Source organism: Hemitrygon akajei, chromosome 1 (genome assembly GCF_048418815.1).
Source record: "Hemitrygon akajei chromosome 1, sHemAka1.3, whole genome shotgun sequence".
Classification (NCBI taxonomy): Eukaryota; Metazoa; Chordata; class Chondrichthyes; order Myliobatiformes; family Dasyatidae; genus Hemitrygon; species Hemitrygon akajei.
Window position 1 is genome coordinate 88,791,346 of NC_133124.1, and position 24,948 is coordinate 88,816,293.

Consider the following 24,948-nt stretch of genomic DNA (forward strand, 5'->3'; position numbering starts at 1 on the left):
TATGAGAGTAATAAACATATAATCACACACAAAGGTATATGTAGCCCAAGTCCCTGAGTGACATGTTTTGTAAAATTTTGGCATTGGTGTTAACGACAAGAACAAGCAGTTCTCAGCAGTCAATCCGGCTTGTCGTTGCACCGATCAAACACTGGAGAGCTGCACCAACTGAAGGGACCAGCCCTTAAACCCACCATGGATGTTATGCAATACCAACTCCATCATCTCCTCTCCTAGACTGCTACAACAGCCAAGCCCACAGCTTGAGGCCTAGTCCTTGCTACAACCAAGGGCACACAGCTACCCTGCCATCTGTCTTACCAGTAAGTGAGGAAATAGACTTGCAGCATTTTACATTATTAATGTGCAACAGGGTCCTGGAATCGCAAGAGAAACATCCAAGATAATTACTCGCTGTTAGATTGCACACCTGCTTCACCTATCGATACCAGCAACAACACAGTCCACACCAAGTCCAGGTCCTCTGTCAAGGAGCAGCTCACTGATGGGGTAGACCTGCAGTACCTGAAGTTCTTACTGTCTAACATTGTCCTGCGATCATAAAAAGACATTTTAAAAAGACAAAAACACTTTAGGTTGGCCCCCAAGAGGCCGCTATGCCTGAATGCTCTGCCATCTTACCAGAAGATCATACTCTAAGTAAAGTTAATACATAACTGATAAGTGCTTGAGGAAAACAATATTTTACCATTGGTGGATACCACCAGGGGTTGTGTTGAAGGCTCAAGTAAAAGTAACTTTCATAAAGGAGATGGATATTCATCTGAGAGGAAAACATCTATGTGGAAATGGGGAAAAGGAGGGACAATGGAAGTAGCTTAATTGCTCTTTCCCAGACCTAGTGCAGACTAAAAAATATGGCCTCTTTTCAACTCATAACTATTCTGTCATCCTGTGATTTGCACTGTAAGACTTGTACCTGAAGACCAGCATTTCATTTTGATTATTTTCCTTGCCTTTCCTTGACATTTTAATGGTCGAAGCTCATTCCCTCAAGTCCCTTTGCTTCTAACTTTCATTTAATAGTAGTTATTTACACAGGACTACCTATCAATGGGTCATCACCATTTTGATTCTCTGTTGAACCATCTATTTGGTTAATAAATGCCACTTATCATTGGTCTAATGCAGATTCCTGTGGCCATTACTGGTCACATCCTTCCAAATATCTTCCCATTTTCCTATTTCAAAGTTCAAAGTAAATTTATTAACAAAGTACGTGTATGTCACCATATATTGCCTTGAGGTTTATTTTCTTGAAGACATTTACAGGGAGAAAGAAATACAATTGATTTTTACAAAAAGACCATACATAAACTGACAATCAACCAATGCGCAAAAGACAAACTGTGCAAATAAAAATAATACTGAGAGCGTGAGTCCTGGAAAGTGAATCTGTAAGGTCAGAGAGTCAGTTCACAGTCGTGGTGAAACAAGTTATCCATGCCAGTTCACGATCTTGATAGCTGTGGAGTAATAACTGTTCCTGAACCTGGCAATGTAGGACCCAAGGCTCTGTACCTCCTGCCCAATGGTAGTAGTAAGAAGAGGGCATGGCTTGGATGGTGGGAGTCTTTGATGATAGATGCTGCTTTAGTGTGTCACCGCTCTGTGTAAATATACTTAATGATGGGGAGGGGTTCTATTCTGTGATAGATTAAATTGTGTGCACCACTTTCTTTAGCCTTTTCCAAACCTGGGCATTGTTCTTTTTCATAACAGGAAATGATGAAATGAGTTAGAATACTTTCCATTGTGCATCTATAGAAGTTTGTCTTAGTTTTTGGTGACCTGCAAACTTCTAAGAAAGTGGGGATGCTGTCATGACTTCTTTGTAATGACACATATGTGTTTGTTCCAGGGCAAATCCACTGATATATTAATGTCATGGAACTTAAAGCTACTGACCCTCTCGGCCGCTATTTCCCTAATGATGACTGATTCAATTGTCTCCTGCTTCGCCCTTCCGTAGTCGGTAATCAACTCTTTGGTTTTGCTAATGTCGAGTAAGCAATTTCTGTCTTTTGTCCTATTTTCTGTCTTTTGACTCTCAGCCAGTTTCAAATAAGATTACTAATTTCACTTTAATTCTAAAAGCTTTAATTTCCACAAATGAAAGACTATACTGTTGCCTTCTGACCAAATAACATTTTCCTGCATGCTATTTTAGTGTTCAATACAATTTATAAGTTCACCAGTCTTGACCTGTCCTTTCCAAATCCATTCTATATTTCTCTGATCAATTTTCAAGGTCTTAAGTTACATTGTTCCTAATTATGGGGTAGTGGGGGAGAAATTTGACTTTCATTGCTGACACTAATTAGGCAAACACGAGGAAATCTGCAGATGTTGGAAATTCAAGCAACACACACAAAATGCTGGTGGAACGCAGCAGGCCAGGCAGCATCTATAGGAAGAAGTACAGACGATGTTTCGGGCCAAGACCCTTCATCAGGACTAACTGAAAGAGGAAATATCTCTTCTTTCAGTTAGTCCTGACGAAGGGTCTCAGCCCAAAATGTCGACTGTACTTCTTCCTATAGATGCTGCCTGGCCTGCTGCATTCCACTTGCATTTTGTGTGAGTTACTAACTAATTAGATTGAGTTTATTAATGGCTGCTTGTGTCATATCTTGACCATGAGCACTTTTAAAGCTATCATTGATACATGACTAAGAAAAGTTTCCTGGCAAGGAGTATCTTGATCTCATAACCTGTTAAACACATAGAAAGAAGGAAAGGCCCAAATATGTTCTTGAGCAAGTGTTTAGTCAAGTGCACAAAACATATTAAGCATATGTACAAAATAATTAAATGTGTTTGCTTTGAGCAGAATAAATATTTGAGTGGTCTGTTACATATTTTCTGAATGATTATTGGTGAAGGCCAGAGTAGGGTGGGGTGAGAGCCTGGAAGTCATGGTACTGTCCATGGCTTGCCTTCTGCATGACCTCAAGTTATCAGATGAAACACAGAAATCTCAGGACCCGCAATGAAATTGGTATCAAATATTAACTAATATATTTTAATTCATAATTTACTTCCAGAAAACACTCTGCAAACCTGTCTAAATCACACAAACCTTCAAACAATGTAAAATTGTAAAAAAAAATTAGAATTTACTCTGTCTTTGAATGGCTTTAAAAAGTAAATTCAGTTTTCTAAGACATGCCTTTGCAAACTCATGCTCTTCAAGGTGCACATACTGTGCATTGTGACTTAAAATCAGGCAATCTGCGTGCATCAACTAATTCCACAGCCAAAAAGCCTATTTTGAAAGGTGCACTCAATTTCTCCAGGTGTTTAGTGATAAATTTGTCATTCATTGCCCCACTTGGGCTTTAAATACTCAAATAGAGATTCAATACCCTCATTTACAAGATCTGGCAGTGGCTTGGATAATGGGTTGCATTTGACATGAAGCCCTGTATCTAGTGAATGGCAGGCTATCCTTTCCAACTCTGTCAACATGGGGAGATTTGTGGGAAGATTTTCAATGTCATTATAGTTCACATTGAGCAGTTTAAGGGGCTGCATCATACAGATGGATTTAGGCAGAAATCGAAGCCTGTTTCCTTCAGCAATAAATATCCTCAGGCTTTCCAGTTGGCCAATGCTTTCAGAAATACTTTCAATCTTGTTGCAGCCTATGTTTAGGAAAGTTAAACTTCTCATCCCGTAGATGCACATGGGCAATTGGACAAATCGATTGTTGCTTAAATTGAGCTTATCCAATTTCTTTAGCTCTTCCAAGTTCTCAGGGAGAGATGAGATGATGTTGTGGGAGAGACTCAGTACTTGCAATTTCTTGCACTGGCCCAATTCGGGTGGGACTTCCTTGAGGCAATTCTGGTCAGCAAATAAAACCTTCAGCTTCCTCAGCATTCCGATTTCCTTCGGCAGGGCAGTTAACTGATTCCTCAATAAATTCAATATGACTAAATTCTGAAGCTTCTCAATGCCAGGGCTAATGCGGAACAGGAAATTATGTGACATGTTTAGTTTCTCTATTTCAGTTACTTGCCAAATAATATTTGGGACTTCTGTCATTTTCATCATTGCTAATCTCAGAGAGTTTTGGCCATAAACAGTCTTCAGTCGATTCCTCAGTTCAGCAGTTAAAAGTGTCTCCTTTCCTTCTGAAGCTATTACCCTTTTCCTTTTTATTGTTTTCCTTCGTTCTTCTTTGGAAGTTTTCCTCGACACACAAGCTCCCATCTTTACTCTGAAGGTTGTTACTTTTTTTCTTCCAGTGTCACATACTGGTGACCTATAAAATTAAAATTGACAAAATTCAAGACTTGTCTGAAGTAAGCAAAGTTTGATAGGGCTATTTAAGAAGTCAACAATTGTACAACACAAGTTATATTGAACATTGGATTTCGGTTGGATTTCGATTTATTTGACACCGTACTTAGATAGATAGATAGATAGATAGATAGATACTTTATTCATCCCCATGGGGAAATTCAACATTTTTTCCAAAGTCCCATGCACTTATTGTAGCAAAACCAATTACATACAATACTTAACTCAGTATAAATATGATATGCATCTAAAATCACCCTCTCAAAAAGCATTAATAACTAGCTTTTAAAAAGTTCTTAAATAGTTTACTAAAATACATTGAATGGTAACTTAAGCTCAGTCCTAATCCTGGCACTTTAACATATCTTACCCCTGGCGGTTGAATTGTAAAGCCGAATGGCATTGGGGAGTGTTGATCTCTTCATCCTGTCTGAGGAGCATTGCATCGATAGCAACCTGCCGCTGAAGCTGCTTCTCTGTCTCTGGATGGTGCTATGCAGAGGATGTTCAGGGTTTTCCATGATTGACCTTAGCCTACTCAGCGCCCTTCGCTCTGCTACCGATGTCATACTCTCCAGTTCTGTGCCCACGACAGAGCCCGCCTTCCTTACCAGCTTATTAAGACATGAGGCGTCCCTCTTCTTAATGCTGCCTCCCCAACACGCCACCACAAAGAAGAGGGCGCTCTCCACAACTGACCTATAGAACATCTTCTTGTTTAAACCCTTTGATGGATAGATCCAAGCCCACCCAAACTCTTCCAAATAAATCGGCTTCTCTCATTAACTCTTTTATGATTGATTCAGCAATTTGTGAAATTTGGCGTTTTTTTACACCCTAATGACAAAGAGTTTTCATACTTTTCCCATGTTTATCATAACTACTCAAGAATTGATTACTTTTTTATTGATCACCATTTACTTACAGATGTTGTGGATTGTAAATATGACTCTATTACCATATCTGATCATGCACCTTTGAAGTTATGTATTAAGATGACGGATTCATATATTAATGCTAAAGGTTGGAGGTTCAATTCTGTTTTATTGCAGGATTTTGACTTTGTTAAGTTTATTAAACAGCAAATTGATTTGTTTTTCTCAACATATTCTACAGCAGAGATCTCTAGTGGAACTTTATGGGATACTTTTAAGGCATATATTTGTGGACAGATTATTTCATATTCTGCTGGAGTTAGGAAACGAACTAATTCTAAAATATTAACACTAGTTGATAAAATCAAAGCAATTGACAAGATTTATTCAATGACCCCCAGCAAAGAACTTTATAAAGAAAGAGTGGAACTTCAAATGGAGCATAGCTTATTGTTATCCTCCTCGATTGAAAGTCAGTTAATTAAATCAAAAGCCCAATTCTATATATATGGAGATAAGTCTGGTAAATTACTAGCTAACCAATTGAAAATTGTTTCGGATAAACGACAGATTACTAGGATTCGTAAACAAGATGATACTTTGACGATCGATCACAAAGAGATAAATAAAGCCTTTCAAGATTTTTATAATTCCTTATATCAATCAGAATGTACTAAGGACTCTTCTATAATAAATGAATTTTTAAGGAAATTGAATATTCCAAAAGTAACTGTTGAGGATAGTGTATTTTTGGATACACCTATTACGGAGTCTGAAATAGAAAAGGCTATTTTTTCAATGAATTCGGGTAAAGCTTCTGGTCCAGATGGTTTCTCTACAGAATTTTTAAAATCTTTTTCTTCCACACTTTCTCCTTGGCTTTGTAAAATTTTTAAAGATGCATTAAGTATAGGCAAATTACCACAATCTTTTTATGAAGCTTCTATTTCTTTAATTCTTAAAAAAGATAAAGACCCTACTGAATGCGCATCCTATCGGCCTATATCCTTGTTGAATATGGATTTTAAGATTTTTAGTAAAATTTTGGCTATTAGATTAGAAAATATATTACCTCGAATTATTTCTGAAGATCAGACTGGATTTATTAAAAATCGCTATTCATCTTTTAACATTAGAAAATTAATTAATATTATTTATACCTCTTCATCTAAAATACCAGAATGTGTCATTTCTTTAGATGCCGAAAAAGCATTTGATAGAGTCGAATGGCCATATTTATTTAATACAATGCAACATTTTAATTTTAGTTCAAAATTTATATCATGGATTAAATTAATATACCATAAACCCTTAGCTTTGGTTTTTACCAATAATCAAAGATCCCCTTTTTTTCAGCTATTTCGTGGTACAAGGCAAGGTTGTCCTTTAAGTCCTTTACTATTTGACATTGCTTTAGAACCCTTAGCTATAGCTATTCGTGAATCACCCAATATTCTTGGTATTACCCGTGGGGAGACGACGTATAAGGTATCATTATATGCGGATGATTTGTTATTATATATATCTGACCCTGAAAGATCTATTCCTGCTATTTCTTCTTTGCTCGCTCAATTTAGTAACTTTTCTGGTTATAAATTGAATTTTAATAAGAGTGAACTATTTCCATGAAATATGCATGTTCCAATTTATAATCATGTACCATATAGAATTGTTACAGATTATTTTACTTATTTAGGTATTAAAATTACTAAAAAACAAAGATTTATTTAAAATTAATTTTCTACCTTTAATTGACAAATTAAGCAACTTGCTATCAGGTGGTCTCCACTATCTTTGTCATTGGTAGGCAGAGTTAATGCTATTAAGATGATGATACTACCTAAATTTTTATATTTATTTCAAGCATTACCAATTTTTATTCCGAAATCTTTTTTTGATATGGTTGACTCTAAAATATCTTCTTATTTGTGGCAGAACAAAAATCCTAGACTAGGCAAAAAATATTTACAGAAGCCTAAGAAGGAGGGCGGCTTGGCTCTACCAAACTTAAGATTTTACTATTGGGCAGTTAATATACGGTATTTAATATTCTGGACACAAGAATCGACTACAGCTGCTTGCCCACAATGGGTAAATTTGGAATGTAAATCTGTACAAGATTTTTCACTGATTTCAATCTTAGGATCTTCACTTCCTTTTTCGTTATTCAAAATGAATAAACAGATAACTAATCCCATAGTCAAGTATACATTACGAATTTGGTTTCAATTTCGTAAAATTTTTGGCTTGAATAAGTTTATGCTGTCATGTCCTATAATATCTAACTACTTCTTTTGGCCTTCATCTATAGATCAAGCTTTTCTTTTATGGAAAACAAAAGGTATAACATGTTTTCGTGATCTGTTTTTGGATGATAACATTATGTCCTTTGAACAGGTATCTAATAAATATAATTTACCTAAAACCCATTTTTTTAGATATTTTCAAGTCAGAAATTTTTTGTGTAATGAATTAAAGTCTTTTTCGAAAGAATGTCCATTGGACATTACAGAAAGAATTTTAGCCCTCAATCCTTGTCTAAAGGGTTTAGTAGCTATCCTTTATAATATGATTATGAGTGTACAGCCAGATGTATCAGAAAAAATTAAGAAGGAATGGCAAGAAGAATTGCATTGCTCTATATCTACTGAGCAATGGGAAAAAATTTTATCATTGGTAAATTCGTCCTCTATTTGTGCTAAACATGCCCTAATACAATTTAAGGTTGTACATAGAGCTCACATGTCTAAAGATAAACTTGCTCGATTTTATTCTTATGTTAATTCAACCTGTGACCGATGTCATTCTGATGTTGCTTCATTGACTCATATGTTCTGGTCTTGTCCTTGTTTACAAAATTATTGGAAAGATATTTTTAATATTATTTCAAGAGTTTTAAATATCAATTTCCAACCGCATCCTTTTACTGCAATTTTCGGTTTACCAATGATAGATAATAATCGTCTATCTGCTTCATCTCAACGAATGATTGCATTTGTTACATTAATGGCTAGAAGATCTACTTTACTGAATTGGAAAGACATTAACCCTCCAACTGTATTTCAGTGGTTTTCTCAAACCATTTCTTGTTTGAGTTTAGAAAAAAATTTAGAAGTGGGGTTTTTGATTCTTCAGTTAAATTTGAGGAAACTTAGAGACCATTTATTCAACATTTTCATATGAGTTAAATGGTCTGATCCTAAACCTTACTGTTATTATCCTTAATTATTTGGATGGAGGTTCGGAGTTATCGGCACTACTGTATGTATTTAACATTATGCAATTGCCCATGTTGGTTAGTTTTTTTAAAGTTTTCTTTTAGTTTTTTTTTGGGGGGGGGTTTCTCTTTTTCGATTCTTTTACATTAATACTATGAGTTTGGGAGGCCTTGTATATTGATTATTATATATCTGATTGTCTATTTAAACTATTAATTATGTACTCTCAAATGTTTTGTATTCATATTTCACTTATGTTTTTCTTAAAATTAATAAAAAGATTTAAAAAGAAAGAAAGAACATCTTCAGCATCTCACTACAAACATTGAATGACGCCAACCTTCTAAGGAAGTGCAGTCGACTCTGTGCCTTCCTGCACAAGGAATGATTTCAAAGTGATTTCAGTATAAACCAATAAGAACAGGGAACAACAGGAAAGGAAAGAAGTGGACTAAAGTGCTGCACTCATAAGAGAATGTTTCAGATGGGATAACTTCTGTAGATGAACCTGCTCTTCACATTTTTATTGCTACATTGCAAGGAATAAGTACTTTTGAAATTGCCTTGGAGTGATAGTAAGATTCATTGTCATCCTAGCAATCAGTGTTATGATTCACATCTTAAATCTTGTAGGAACCTCTAAAGTGCCCAAGACTTCATTTTAACTTCACCACAGAGTGCAATTGGAAGAGCTGAGACAAATGAGGAGAGATAGGAATGTGACTATTGCTAATATCTGCACTTTCACACTGACCAGCTCACTTTGAAGGTGTGGGGAGAGTGAGTACCATCTTTAGTGATGGTTCCCACATGTTTTTTAATCTGTGGCACTGACAGCCATCCTCTATCAACCCATTGACTAATGCAGAATGAGAGAATATGAACTGAACCTCTGCCCCCTCTGAGGCAGAATTAGAGCCTCAGACACTTCAGCCCCAGGAGTCAACATCAGGAACTTAATTACCAGCTTCCAGCACTCCAAGCCTATCCTTTGATCTGTCGTGAGAGCTATGTTAGGGTAATAGGAAATGGGAACGGATGTGCATGTATATGAACATTATCCGAGCATGCTGTGTGTTATTGTTCAGTTCTATTCCATTTTGATAACGGGTGAGAATTTCTCAATGTTTTTAAGTGGTTATCAATCGCCTGCAACTACAATAGTGCATGATGATTGGACCGCTGTGGCTTGTTCTTGCCAAATACATCCTGCATCATCAATCTGCAGGATATGACACTCAGGGACCTGGGCTAATTATTTTTATATAGTTCACTTTATGCTAACTGCAATTATAATTATATGTGCTATATGTGCCTTGTACTGTGTTGGTGTTGTGACCTGCACCTTGGCCCCAGAGAAATACTGTTTTGTTTGGCTGTATATTCATGTATGATTGAAGGACAATTAAACTTAAAAGCTGAATTAGATGATCCAGTCAAAGTAAGGAGTAGTGAATCTGTGAGCTGCCATCATATATCACTGTACTGCTGGTATCTGCCACACTCCTTTTTACTTGTGTTATGAACTCCGTAACTGGGTCACTTACCAGCAAAGATAGAGAGGTCCATTGAAGTCTGATGGTACTATTTTTAACAGTATTTATTGGTAAAAATACACAAAAATAATATCAATGCAAATATACAGATAATATACGTCGTCAATACTAAATCTAAAAGTGCGGGTATAATAATAATCAATAAGAAATAAGCTCTATCGTTGTCTAGGGGATAATGAATTGTCCGATGGAAATGTACAGTTCACTGCAGTTCCACAAGCTGCAGCCTTTTGGTTGTCGCTGTGTTGCACTTTGTTGGAGAGAGAGGGAAATAGGAATAGAATGGGAACAGTTACCCTGTGGGTTTTCCAACCTTTATGATTTCGATCCCTCAGGAGTCCCGTTGGTGTGGCCGTTCACTTGTGGCCTCTCCTTTAGCTAAGCCATTCTTCCGTGGTGAGCCCGCCAACCCAGGCAAGGGAAAGGACGCACACGGGCCCCACCGGCTGTCGCTATTAAACGCTGTCAGGAGATTTCTAGTGTTTCTCCTGGTGCGTCTCAAGGGGTTGTTCCCCAGACCCTCTTTTATCCTTACTCACGGGGTATCAGATGTCAATCAAGTTGGGATGATGCAATCCCTCAACTAGCCCACTCTGGTCGTCCCCTGAGGGGCTTCAATGAATAGTACAGTACTCAATACACAATTCCGTCTCCACGAGACAATGGCCGTTATCAGTGGCTTTGTTTCGCTGAGGCCAGGACGCATTCCAAACCTTGTGGATTCTCTCTCATTTCCTGGGTCCCAGACCCGAATTAATAGTGATCTTGCAATTCTCGAAAAGGAGGGGGCGACTTTGCACCCTTCGGCCCCTCAGAGTTGTGGCACATTCGTAACACTTGATAAGTTCCCATCAAATGGAGATTGTGGGATATTAACACATTTAACATAGTGGATAGGATTCGACTGTATGTCTATCATTCCTGAACCCATTATCAGACATAGTACATATGAAGAATGAGTTCAGGAGTTTTTGACACAGAGGCAACCCCATGAAATAATATAACACAATTTAATGGCTCTTGATGTTGCCTGTTTACCCTTATAAATATCAACCATGTTAATATTCTACCTCTGCTCCAGGTATCTTGGATAAAGCAAATATTCAGACTCATATGGGACCCTCATTATAAAAAGTGACCAAGGATGACTTCTTCAGCTGTAACAGGTGATAATTAAGACAAATTTAGATCGATATTTGAAATATTATGGTGGGGGTAGACAGGAATGCAGGACTGGGGCTACGGTCAGATTAGCCATGTTCCCACCAAAACAGTGAAGCAGGCTCAAGGGGTCGTGACACATACTATTCCTGTTTCTTATTTTCATGTATTTTGCCATCCTGATTGTTAATTAGTTCAGAATGTGGGTTTGTTGTAGACTAATCAGTGGACACTTAATGTCACAATTCATCAGGGATAATTGAGTTGTTAGCAAATCATGACAATAACAGGCTCAATAAACTGATTAGAAAGGCTGGCTCTATTATAAGAATCAAACTGGACACTCTGGAGGCTGTGGTAGAACAAAAGACCCAGCGGAAAATGCTGGCAATTCTGGAAAATGTCTCTCAACCTCTGAATGCCACCTTGGCTGAATAGAGGAGCACCTTTAGTAATAGATGGTCCAAAGAGCGATATATAAGGTCACTCTTACCCTCAGCCATTAGACTTCAAAATGAGTCAACCTATAGCCAGGGAAGTGATGACCCCCTCGTTAGACTGTTTGAGGTCACTTTTTTTTTAATTCTTTCTTACTTCTAATATTTGTATATCTGCACACTTGTAATGCTGTGACACTGTAATTTCCTTTGAGATCAATAAAGTATCTATCCATCTATCTGTCTGTCTAAATTTGTCAGTGATAAAGGACCCTGGAATGAAGGGTGCAGTCACGATATTAATGTAAGAAAAGCAAGTTCCCCGATACATAAATATCTTCCCCTTCCACAGTTGCTAAGTGTTTTATTATGTTAATTTCATATTTCTGTTATGTCCTGATACTGGCTTATCTGAAATATATCATTAGATATTATTTGACTTGAACACAAAAATCTATGATCTCATGGTAGTTCCATAAAAAAATGTGCTGTATTAGGAACAATTAAATCTAGCCTAGGGCTCATAAGCAGAGCATAATAAATTATTAATAAAATATGCCTGTTAATCACTGTGTAGCAGTTATGCTTCTCTAATTTTACAACTAGATTACACATTTTAGTTATTGTTTCTTTAAATTTAATAACACTTTAAAATATTATCTCATTTATGCAGTGTACAAGGGAATAATAAACCTCGAGACATGAGGCTGTAATGATACCAAAAAACTGAACCAAATGTGAGTGATTGATAAATGATCTGTGTTTTAATTTCTTTAGCCATACAATCACCTCCAGTCTCAGCTGTCTTTGATAACTGTTGATGGTGTTACACCTGTTATTTTGCCCTACCTGGGATGTCACAGAAAAAATCCAAATTTGTGACATCCAAACTAAGTTCCAACAGATGTGCCACAATATCTGAGTTTACCTACCCTGTGATTCCCTATTCCTCTTGTAAAACACTTTAATATTTTACTGTATTAAAGATAGAGCATAAAATGTAATCTAGAATCAGTGAAGAAACAGCTTTGGATGAGACAAACCAGCTTCTGTCATTGTATATAAAGTAGGCCATACACATCTCAAACCTGTCCCACCATTCAGTACAATTGCAGTTGAACTGATTTCAGCAAAAGCCCTTTTCTCCATAACTCTTGGCTCTCCTAAAGTCTAAAAATCTAGAACTCGGCTTTGAAAATTCTTAATGAAGCATCCATAGCTCCCTGAGATATGAAATGCAGATTCACAGTCTCTGAAGGGAAAAAAAAATCTCCTTGCCTTGTTTTTAAATGTGCAACCCCTTATCCCTGAGACTTTGTCCTTGATTCTAAATTCCTTCACCAAAGGAAATGTAATGTGTTTCAGTAAGCTCACCACTTTTCCTTCTAAACTCCAGAGAACAAGGACCCAAAGTTCTTAATCTTTCCTCAAGAGATAAACCTGTCTTACCCAGAACCGATCTGGTGAATCTTCTCCACAGTACCTCCAAAGCAGTTATATCTTCCCTAAAATCAGACTAAAACTAATCTCATTACACATACTTACCGTAGATTCCGGACTACAGAGCGCACCTGATTTTAAGCCGCTGGCTCTAATTTTAGAAATAAAATCAATTTTTTACTTGTAAAGGCCGCACCGGATTTTAGGCCGCACCGGATTTTCGGCCGCAGGTGTCCCACGTTGTAATATGAGATATTTACACAGAAAGATATTACACGTGAGGATTTTTTAACTTTTAATTAAATCCATATGGTAACAAAAACAAATACATATTGCAAATGCTTTTTTTCGAACCGTGCCCGTAACGCGGCTACTTTTAAATATACGTTGCGTATACTTCTTTACTGAACAACATTCCAATATCTCCTAACGACTGGTAAAAAAATATATATACTGCAGCCTACCAGGAAAAGTTATTGATCGCCTTTAACTTAAAAGCAGCGTTTTCGCTCCGCCGCTCCCCCCCGCCGTCCCGTTTATCGCAAACCGGTATCCCACAAGACGCGGCGAAACCGGGTGTGACGTCATAGCATCCCGCGATGTAGTACAGAAAACAAATATAGTTAAAACTCTTCTAACTTTAACTAGAAAATGAATTACTAAGCGAAAATATTATAAACTAAATAACTGCCATAAAGGCAGCACAATGCTTTTCTTCGAGTGTTTTCCATGTTGATGAGGGTGAGTACAAATGACTGATTTACAATAATTTAATTGTGAAAGTGCGCTTGATTTATCGTACAATTTCATTGGACCTCTGTGAACTACTCATCAATTTTATTGGTCTACTGTTACGAGGCAAAATGTTTACGAGGCGGCATGAAAAAAAAACATGTATTAGCCGCTTTGGATTAAAGGCCGCAGAGTTCAAAGCTGTTCAAAATGTGGGAAAAAAGTAGCGGCTTAAAATCCGGAATCTACGGTAATTTCTTGTGAAGCATTTTGGAGTGTCCTGAAATTGGTATAAATCATGCTATATAAATGCAACATTCTCTTTCATTCCATCAGTAATTGATCCAACTTGAGCAGTTTCCATAATTTTTCAGGAAAAGGTTTGATTTGCATTTGATTTTTGAATGCAGTACATTTTTGGAAAGAGGTTATGTTTCCTATGCAATTTAAATAATTCAATTTTTGTTGAACTGATAGCATAAATGAGATTTGGCTTCACAGTTACAGTAAAACCTCCATACTTTTGTAACCCGCCCTCCTTGCTATAATTAAACATTAAATTTGCCATCTTAGTTGCTAACTGCAAATACACACCAACTATTTTTACTGCAGGAGGACATCAAGGCACTGTAACAGTCCAAGTTGGAGAATTTCAGCCACTAAAGGGGGATTGGAGAAGCTGACAGTGGATTTGTAAGAGCAGAAGGAAACTTAAGAGATTTTATGGATGGGTGTTAAATCATAACCAGCATTCCATTTACATAATGTCCTGCCTTTTTGTTCTTTCTACTACTTACAGCATAGAAAGAAACTATTCGGCTCATTAAATCCATTGCAAAAACTCCATAAAAATGAGGAAATACTATTTGCAGAGTAGTCATGATTATCATTATGTGCTGTGTCATGTGATGCGAGTGATCATACTCTTCCATCTGTCTTTAATTGGATCATTGACTGTGGGCAAGACCCCCTTCCGCTGCTGTTCTTATTCTTTTTTCTATCCTGAACCATGATTGTCCTTGACAAATTTTTCTACAGAAGTGATTTGCCATCGCAGTGTGTTTGCAAGATGAGTGACCCCAGTCATTATCAATACCCTTCAGAGATTGTCTGCCTAGCTTCAGTGGTCACATAACCAGTACTTGCGATATGCACCAGCTGCTCATACAACCATCTACTACCTGCTCCCTGGTTTCATATGACCCTGATCAGGGTCTAAACAGGTGCTACACCTTGTCCAAGGCTGACCTGCGAGCCAGTCTTTGAAGAGTAGTAATTTGTTCTAATTGTAATCGCACGGCATGAAAGTGTTGCAGAAGCAGTAACTTCAACAGGGAACTGGATAAACACTTGGAAGTTAAAAAGCAGGCAAACAAAGCAATCCATTCAATACCATTACTGCTCAATTGCTTTTCCTGTAGGCCTGCATCTTATTCTCTCTCACGTCTATTTGATCTTTTGTGCTTATCTATATTACAGGGTACCCAATTATCCCCTCAGCATATCATTGGGCATCCAGCAGAACTTCACAGCGCGAACAAGCAAATCCTACCTCGGCTCTGCCCAAGGATCCAACTCAAGTCCTACAATTATGATGCAGGAGCACCAACCACATTCCACCATCAAAACAAATAATATTAACTCTTCAATTAGGTGCACCCTCTTGCTGTTTTTCCTACAGTCTGGTAATTTTCTTTACTTTTAAGTGTTTATCCAGAACCTTTTGAAGTTACTACTTCTATAGCACTTTCACACAGTGTAATTAAAATGAGAATAATTTACCACTCCAAAAATATAATTTCCTTATGCTGTCTGTGGAGTTTTTGCCGATCAAAAGAAATTTGCGTCATTTGGTTGCTGACCCACTCACTGTCTAAGGGAAATACTCCCAGTTTCTTCAGTCCTTCTTTATAACTGAAGTTCACCATCTTTGTCCCTATTTCAGTTATCTGCTGTGCCCTTCTTGAAGTGCAATGTCCACATTTGGTCAGTAGATCTGGGTTCTCAATAAATGGCCCAGAAGAACAACAAAAAATATGATAGACTTTTTGCATCTCTCAGTAACCTCAATGCAGACTAAAATTAATTAATTTTGATTTTAGTTTTGTCACTGTTGCAATGGAGGAAACCAGGCTCCAGGTTGGCTTTTAGCCTGCTGTTATAACAGTTTCTAGATTTGCCCTCTTGTACAATAAAGATCAAGTCTTTATTGCCTACCTGCTCTTCTCTTTCTCGGTAGATTTAGCAATATATCCTGCATTGTTATTTTTTTTTAACCTTTTATATTACCTCAGCCGGCAGGTGGCACAGTGACATCAGCGCCGGACTCCGGAGCGAAGGTTCCCGAGTTCGAATCCAGTCGAGCCACTCCCGGACACACTTTCCATCCGTGCCGGGTTCAGTGTCGAGCTCACAACTCGGCCTCGTAAAAAATAAACACTGCGCTGTGAGAAGGACGTGGGGGACCACTCACAAAATCTTTCCTCCAAGCAACCACTTAAAAAAAAGAGTGGTCGCCAAGGCTCTGGCAGAGTATGGCACACACAAAAAAAAATTACCTCTGGAAATTTGTGCTTGGAATGATCTTTCTGGAATCATACAAAGTTTTTCATGTATCCTGGTACATGACAAAAATAAACCAATTATCAATTACCAATCTAGCAGCTGTTGTACAAAGTTCAAAGTACATTCATTATCAAAGTATGTGTACCACATCCAACCTTGAGATTCATTTACTTGCAGGCAGTCTCAAGACAAAGAAACACAATAGAATCCATAGAAAACAAAACCCACAACACAAAAACCGTCAAACGTCCAATGTGCAAAAAAGAACAAATCATGCAAACAATAACAAAAGGAAACAAATAGTATACAGATAATGAGCCACAGAGACCCCGAAAGTGAGTCCATAACCACGGAGTCCATTGACACAGGAGCCTGATGGCTACAGGCCACAGATGCAGAGTCAGTTCAGAGCGGAGGCAAGTAAATCCTCACTGAAGAGTGAACTGAGCACTGGTTCATCCTTTGCCCTCGGTCTCAACACCTTAATCTTTTTAATCTGACTCAGCACTTAAATCTAAAGCAAGTTTCCATAATTACAAACATAATGTTGATTAAATATTGACTAAATGTGGGGATGTCAGGTAACTTATTTTACTCTTTCAAACTAATGTCTTCCAATATTTTTGTGTTAAAGGTCCTGCAATGGGATAAGCCATAGATTAAGCACATCTTCATTTTAGAAGTAAATGCTGCAACCATAACTTTAACCTCATAGGACTAAAGTCAAGAAGCAAGCTTTTCACAATGTAATAAAAATTATATACTTCTCTTTAATATAATTATCAGAGAGTTGTTTTTCAAATGACTACCTTGTATTGCTCACAGTATGTCAAAGAATCAATTGTGCTGTTTAATAACAATAATGCTGTTTGAATCAAGTTGGGAATGCCATCAAGGTCACTGATGGAATAAGTTGAACTTTAGTTGTGTTAAATGTTGCTTCAGTATCACACACCTTATTCTTGCTGGGAAGGTGCAGCAGATCAGTGCCTTCCAATATGTTGCTAACTGCTAAATTCATCAGGACATTTGGACACCTTCTTAGACCATAAAATATAGAAGTTGAATGAAGCCATTCAGCTCATGAAGTCTTCTCCACTATTTCAACCCCATTCTCCTGCTTTCTCTCTGTAACTCTTAACCCCCTGACCAATCAAGAATCTATTCATCTCCACTTTAAATATACCTGAGGATTTGGCTTCTACAGGAAGAAATTCCTCCTCCTCTCAGTTTTAAAGGGATATTCCTTTACGCTGAAGCTCCTACTAATGGATCCTGGACTCCTACCAATGGAAACATTCACCCACCATCCACTCCATCCAGACTTTTCGATATTTGGTAGCTTTTAATGTTGGACAAGGGGCTAACAACCCATCCCATTAAAAACCCAGTGCTACAGAATCACAGACAGAAGCTCCAGAGACCTCATTCCTGGGAGAGGAGAGATCTTCATTGGGCTACATCTGGAGGCAGCTTGAAGGGATGGCCTACGATGGGGTACTCTGGTGAGCAGCCTATGTCCCAGTAGGGGTGATGGACTGAAGTAAGTAAGTAGGGTTCAATGAGATCTTCCCTCATCCTTCTGAACTCCATCAAGTGTATGCTGAGAGATGTCACATGCTCTTCTTGATTTCCATTGTGAGATAGTTCCTCCTATTTTGAATTTACAAAGGAACAGTTGCACCTTGGACATCCGAATTTTCTTTTAGCAACATTACTCTCCCATGTATGCGGGAAACTATCAGCTGCATTCATAAGGGTTTCCTTTAATATGTTTGTACTTATTATGAGCAAGAAATATCTTATTATCAGTTTCTACCTCCCTCAGAATGGATCAGAAGAAGAACGTCCTTGTGGTGAAGGTCAAGATACATGAGCATTCATCCGCACTGCTTGTACTGTCAAACATTTTCATCAACAGTTCAGAGGAATGGGTGGGGATGGGTGAAACAGGGACTACCATCTGCTCCTCTGGCTCCTCATATTAGTGTGTTCTCCAACTATATTAAGAGTACAGGGGTGACAAGTACCAGGATAGCAATGGGAATCACTGTTGGCTTCTCAAGATTATATGTCATTACCAACAACAATGCAGGGGTAAAAGCACAGACCCCTGTGGGCAGGTGCAACGACTTCTTCATTGTGTGCTGCCTGCCACATGCTCTAGCAAACCACAGACAGCAAGAAGACCAGCAAGGAGACCTGGAGCCGGATGGTCACGAGGTGAAGGGAGAAGCATAGCAGGAGATGGAGAGACAGGCAGGTGCCAATCATTACCAGGGTAACAGCCCTGCTCATTACCACAGCCTCACCTCCCAGAGGTGCAAAGGAAGCTGCCCTTGTCCCCAAAAGAACATAAAGTTTCTGAATGGATTTTCATAAGATTTCTACATTGCAGGACTTGCCAATGCAAATAAAGTGAACCTTTTCACAAAGCAATCCTCAATAAGACTATGTCAATAATCCACAAGAAGGGCCCAGGTGATTTTTCAAACCTACTTCCATCTTGCTGTGCTGGTCCAATTTAAAGAATTCAGATCTCCATGTTAAATCATACCCTGAGAAGATCTGTTCTCTACACATATAAATAGTGGTGTGCAGATCATCTTGACATATTGTGTGAAATGATGAAAATTGTATCAGCATTGTGTAAGGACAGGTTCCTATTACAGTGGGTATAACAGGCATCTTGACCCTGAAGCTGCTCAGGACCTTCTTCCTGGCACTTTCCTCATGAGTGAGTGCTGGCATGTCCCTCTATGTGATTATGGGAGCTCTCTCCCTGACCCTGAGAGGCAGCCTCCTCCACCAAAGCCACCCCATTGCTGGGGTGACCTCCCATGCAAAATGTGATTTCAAACTCGGACTCCATTTTCCCATCACAACACACTAAAATGTTGGGAGATGCACAACATTAATTGAGGTCCTAGTGGGAATTGCTTAGAATCTGCTTTAGCTCGTTTCTGAATGTAAACTACATTAACTCTTTTCTAAAAGGGAGTTTGACTATCGACTTCATATTTTCTGGATAGTAGGTTGGGTAATACATTAGCATGAAGTGCTCACTATTTTAATTCAAAAATGGATGTGATCCAACTTCTTGGAATATGCCTCTACAAATGAACCCAGGACTCTGTATACATTAGTATTCAACTTCACTCACCCAGATAAAAAGAGTGGAATAAGAACAGACTCGATAAAACTCTCAGCTGGGTTCTACTCCTGAGAAACACTTGTTTATTTGGCAAAGAAGAAAACTGCTGGGAGAAATATCTTCTGAACATAATCCAATTGCAAAAAATTATGTATCAATTTCTGTGATATATATCAGTGTTCAGAAGAAAATTCAGTGTTAAAACAGAGATACAAAATAATGGAATATCAAAAGTTTATGTAATAAATTGGAGCACTATGATCTCAGAGAATTTAAATCCTGCAACACCAACTTCAGTATTTTAGTAAAATCATAACTAATATTTGAATAAATACACAGGTGATTTAAAGTAGTTGATACTTTAAAAGCTACAAATGGCTGTCTATCAAGGTTTATTTACAATAATATTGGAAAAATACTGCCTTTTAACAACAATTATGTCACTCAAAACAGTATTTAAATCAATAAGGTAAAAATCTGAATTGTAGTGTAATTTTCTGAATATAATGCAGGTACTTACAATGAAGAAAACCAAGTCTTCTTGGTGAGCTCGGCATGTCAAAGAGTGCATCGTTGTTGTAATTGCTGATGAGGGCAATTAAAGTGACACCAAATCTGAGAGTACAGCTGCTTCTGTCACTTGGCCTTATAATCAGGACATCAGGAATCCTAGATACAAACAGATCACTCGTATTACAGTAGATTTTCTGAGGGTTGTTTGCATGTTGTTTTACTTTTAGAATTAAAGAAGCAGCATTTAATATACACTTGAAACTCCTGAGCACTAAACCTCACCTGTCTCGTTATTATGAATCAACTTGAAAAAGATAATTTTCAGTTGCATACAGCAGTAATCTAGAGTAAAGAGAGAATATTTATCATTGTTCAGCACTTATATAAAACTAACAGTATAGTAACTAAACACATTGAAATCTGTGAAAGTAAATAGTGATTCTTTTTTCTCTGAGCTCATCTCTCGGAATTGAGGATGACTTGCTTCCACTCTAATTTGTGGGTCATGAGGTCAATGCTGGGACCCTACAATATTACTGAAATAATGACATGCACCTTTCATCATGCTTTGTCTTTAAGTTTTAAAGATTACCATGGTATGATTTAGTTCAAAGCTTTGCAACATTAACACCTTCTATAACATTATAAAGCACAGAGATGGTTGCACTGATTTAGCTGATATTTTTTTGAAAATTCATTGGTGAATTACACAACCCACCTCTGCTACATCATGGAATCCTAGAAATGTTACTGTCATGGTTGGCTGTTCCCCTTTAACACTCCTTTCTCCCTGATTATGCCCTAATTTCAGTCATTAGATTTCCAATTGCTTCTAGTTTATTTAATTACAGTACACCTGGTTTTCATCAGAGACTGTGAAATAAGTACGATGGTCAGTCAGCCCATTAAATCTGTGCTAGTTCCTACCAGAGCACTCCCATTGGCTCACTGTTTCTGTAAAATATTACCCAATGTATGTCCTACTCCTTTTGCAGATATTGATTGATACTTTTTCCATCATGTCCCCTCACTCATGAACAATAAAATACAGATTTCATTAATTTTGTGAGGACAAAATCTATGTTTTCCTCATATCCTCTTTAATCATTTGCCCCATATTTTGATCTTTTCCTGTTGGTCCATAGGAACATCTTCTCTGTCCATCTAGATCCTTGATGCTTATGCCAAATTCCCTACCTTCTTTAAAGAGAACAAACCCACCCGCCGGTGTTACAGTATCATATAGCAAGACAAGATGGATACAAGCCCTTTGGAACACCCAGTCCATGCTGATTACTGTGCCCACCCAGCCAGTCCAAATTTCCTGCACTCAGCCCATATCTGTCCTGCATGTACCTATCCAGTGCTTCTAAAGTGATACTATTATACCTGTCACACCACCTTCTCTGCTGTTTATTCTATACACTCACCATACTCTGTGGGAATAAGTTACTCCTCAGATCCCTCTTAAATATTTCCCCTCTCACCATAAACCTATGCCCCTGGGTTTGGTTTCTTCTACCCTGAGGAAAAGACTGAAACCAAACACTTTATCTATGCTCTCATCATTTTAAACACTTCATTGACATTGCCCCTCATTCTCCTACCTTCCAAGGAATAAGGATCTAACCTGGCCAACCTCTCCCTTTAACATAGGCCCTCTAATCCTGACAACATCTTCGCTGCACTCTTTCCAGTCAATCGCATCTTTCCTACAAGTTTCACCAACATTGACGCAGTACTCTGCGCAGCCTTACCAATGACTTATCTAACTGCAACAAACCCAAATCCTATACACAATGCTGATAAAGCCAGCATGCTAAATGCCATTATCATCACCCTGTATATTTGTGCTGCTGCTTTCAGCAAATCATTCACTTGTTCCTCTGGTCCATTGCTCTCCATACTAAGCTACCATAAGACCATAAATCAAAGGAGCAGAATTAGGCCATCTGGCCCATCAAGTTTGCTCTGCCATTCAATCATGGCTGATCCTTTTTTTTCTCCTCCTCGACCCCAATTCCTGGACTTCTTGCCGTAACCTTTGATGCCATGTCCAATCAAGAACCTATCAATCTCTGCCTTAAATGCACCTAACAACCTGGCCTCCACAGCTGCATGTGGTGACAAATTCCACAAGTTCACCACCCTTTGGTGAAAGAAATTTCTCTGCATCTCCATTTTGAAAGGGCGCCCCTCTATCCTGAGACTGTGCCCTCTTGTCCTAGACTCTCCCACTATGGAAAATATCCTTTCCACATCTACTCTGTCTAGGCCTTTCAACATTCGAGAGGTTTCAATGAGTTCTCCCCTCATCTTCTGAATTCCAGCGAGTATAGATCCAGAGCATCAAGTGTTCCTCATATAACCCTTTCATTCCAGCAGTCATCCTTGTGAACCTCCTCTGGACCCAGCAGATCTTTTCTAAGATGAGGGGCCCAAAACTGTTCACAATACTCAAGGTGAGGTCTCACCAGTGCCTTATAAAGCCTCAGCATCACATCCCTGCTCTTGTATTCTAGACCTCTTGAAATGAATGCTAACGTAGCATTTGCCTTCCTTACCGCTGATTCAATCTGCAAGTTAACCTTCAGGGGGCCTTCATAGTATAAATCCTACATTGGCTTGACTTTCCAAGATGCATCACTTCATGTTGAAATCGATTTGCCCTCTTTATCTCACTTCCCTAACTGATCACAATCCCTCTGTAATATGTGATAACCTTCTTCACTATTAACAACACCTCCTAACTTTGTGTCATACGCAAGCTTACTAATCAAGCCTTGTACAGTTACTTCAAATCGTTTACATAAATAATACTGTGACTCCGTTTCCTCAATCTCAGAATTATTTTATTTAGATTTCTCCAGATCCTGTTGATCACTGTTGGAATCACTCTAGAATATCTAAATACACTGTGTAAGCCCACTTTCCTTTATATTATTGAGACAGAACTGATGGGTTACTATTACTCATGATCTCTCAAAGTGACATTAATCTGAATAAGTGAGTTGGAGTGCAAAAAGTACATTTGTTTTTTTGTGCAATGTAACATCCTTTGTCAAAACAGCACAATGCTGTCAATGATTATGTGACTCACCACTCTGGTGTAGTAGTAGTGACTCTGCCTTTAGGATTCATTATCCAGCCTAGGCTCACGGGATGGAAGTTTCCATGGCTGCAGATATATTTCCAAATGAGGACATCATAAGTTCAGCAAGAAAAGGAATGTGAATGCAAAGCAAATAATCAAGTTTCTTTAGAAGTATGCTTAGAAAAACAGAATGGAATTTAGTTTCTTTCATGCAAATCCAATAGGAATATAAATAAAAAGCACCTTTCATGAATTTGGGTTATCCAAAATGTTTTCCAGCCAAATTTAGTTTTTTTTTTAAAAGAATAATCATTATGATGATCTGGAAACCCAGCAGTTATTTCATACACTAAGCTCACCTGAATCACCGTGTGATAATGACCAGATAAACTGACAATGAGAAAATGGCACAATTGCTCATTTGTATCACACAGCAGCAGAAGAGAGCAAAATACCCAGTAGCACAAGTGACGCTAAAATTAATCCTACAGAACTCAATATAGGTTTAAAAATAGTAATGGAGGAAATGATGGGGGATACGATCAACAAATCTCCGCCACCTGGCAGTTTCAATCCCGGTGTAATAAAAGAAAGAGGTGAGAAAATTCCCTTTGTGCTTGTCAAAAATGTCCACAGTTTGGAAATAGTGATTTTAATGGGTAAATTCCAGATGTTGTGAGGAGGTTTATGGGAGCCTGCCGTCAATGACATGACAGGTGACAAGTACGAAATGATTAAAAATATTCAGCAAGGAATATTCAGCTGTAAAGGGCAGCTCATGTCTGACTAATCCAGTTAAAATTTTCGAAAAGGTCACTGATCGTGTAAAGGGGAAGACTTGTGCATGTTTAAAAAAAAGCTAGACAAACATTTATAAATCTTAGTGGAGCATTAAAGGTATTTTAACACATATTCACTGCCATAATGCAGCAAAACACAGCAACCTATTTATTCACGGAGAATTCCCACGAATAATAGTAACACACACAACCACATAACCTCTTTTTTGTGATTGGTTGTGGGAAGAATGTAAGATAATAAGAAAATTTCACCTGTTTCTTTGAATATTGAAGGATCTTTATGTGCATTTCAGTAGTAAGCGCCATATTTAACACCGCATTCAAAAGACAGAGTCTCCTACATTGAGGTACTTCCTCATTCAGATACCTCCCTGAACAGTGTTTTCAACAATATGATCTGAACACACAAGAAACAGATGCTAGAACTTGGACGAGAAATAAAACTGTTGGAAGAACTCAGCAGGTCAGGTAGCATCTGTGGGGGAAGGTGAACAGTCAGCATTTCAGGTGAGGCCTTTTGCCTGGAATCTGGTCTATCTGGACTTTCAGAAGCCATCTGAAAAGTTTGAAGTGATTATTAGCAAAAATAAAAGCCGAAGTAATTGATATTAATCATATAATTGGTTGTGAAGAAGAAGCCAGGGTGTAAGTGATTCTATTGAAACACTAAGTTCCTAAGAGGGCATGACAGGAGAGGCATCCAGGAGTGCTCACCAGTGGGAGAGATCTGAAAGAGGGGACAGCCACTTTAAACTGAAGTACTGTTGCGTGAAATCAGGTTCGCAGATTCGGTGAGTAGGGACAGAAGACTCTCACTACCAGTCAATAAATTAACTATTTACAGGACACGGCAGACACCAAACATTTAGGAAACCATTCAAGTTACACTCAGTTGCAAGTGTATCTAAACTGAGCAGCCCAAGTGGCAGGACAAATAGACACTAAACATACAAAGTGGCAAAAACTTATCTAAAGTGTGCGCACAGTCCCTCTTCACCTCAGCTCACCTCAACTGTTCACTGTTTCCACAGCGCTGGAAGCCAGCGGTGACCCAGAGAGCAAATAGAGGCCACA

At 38.2% G+C, this 24,948-nt stretch overlaps 1 protein-coding gene across 2 annotated transcripts; it reads right to left on the reverse strand.

Moving 5' to 3' along the window:
• Nucleotides 1-1,267: 1,267 nt before the first annotated feature.
• On the reverse strand, nt 1,268-23,508 carry lrrc30a (leucine rich repeat containing 30a). 2 transcript variants are annotated; one of them, XM_073047632.1, is made up of 5 exons: nt 23,434-23,508; nt 23,081-23,158; nt 20,263-20,322; nt 19,988-20,136; nt 1,268-4,291 (listed from the first exon to the last, which is right to left on the reverse strand). In XM_073047632.1, exon 5 carries the CDS (start codon nt 4,237-4,239, stop codon nt 3,340-3,342), a length of 900 nt encoding a protein of 299 aa, XP_072903733.1. In that variant the 5' UTR covers nt 4,240-4,291; nt 19,988-20,136; nt 20,263-20,322; nt 23,081-23,158; nt 23,434-23,508; the 3' UTR covers nt 1,268-3,339. The 2 variants fall into 2 exon arrangements, with proteins under 2 accessions (XP_072903733.1, XP_072903734.1); XM_073047633.1 differs by lacking the exons at nt 19,988-20,136; nt 20,263-20,322; nt 23,081-23,158; nt 23,434-23,508 and adding an exon at nt 16,038-16,156.
• Between the last annotated feature and the right edge of the window lie 1,440 nt (nt 23,509-24,948).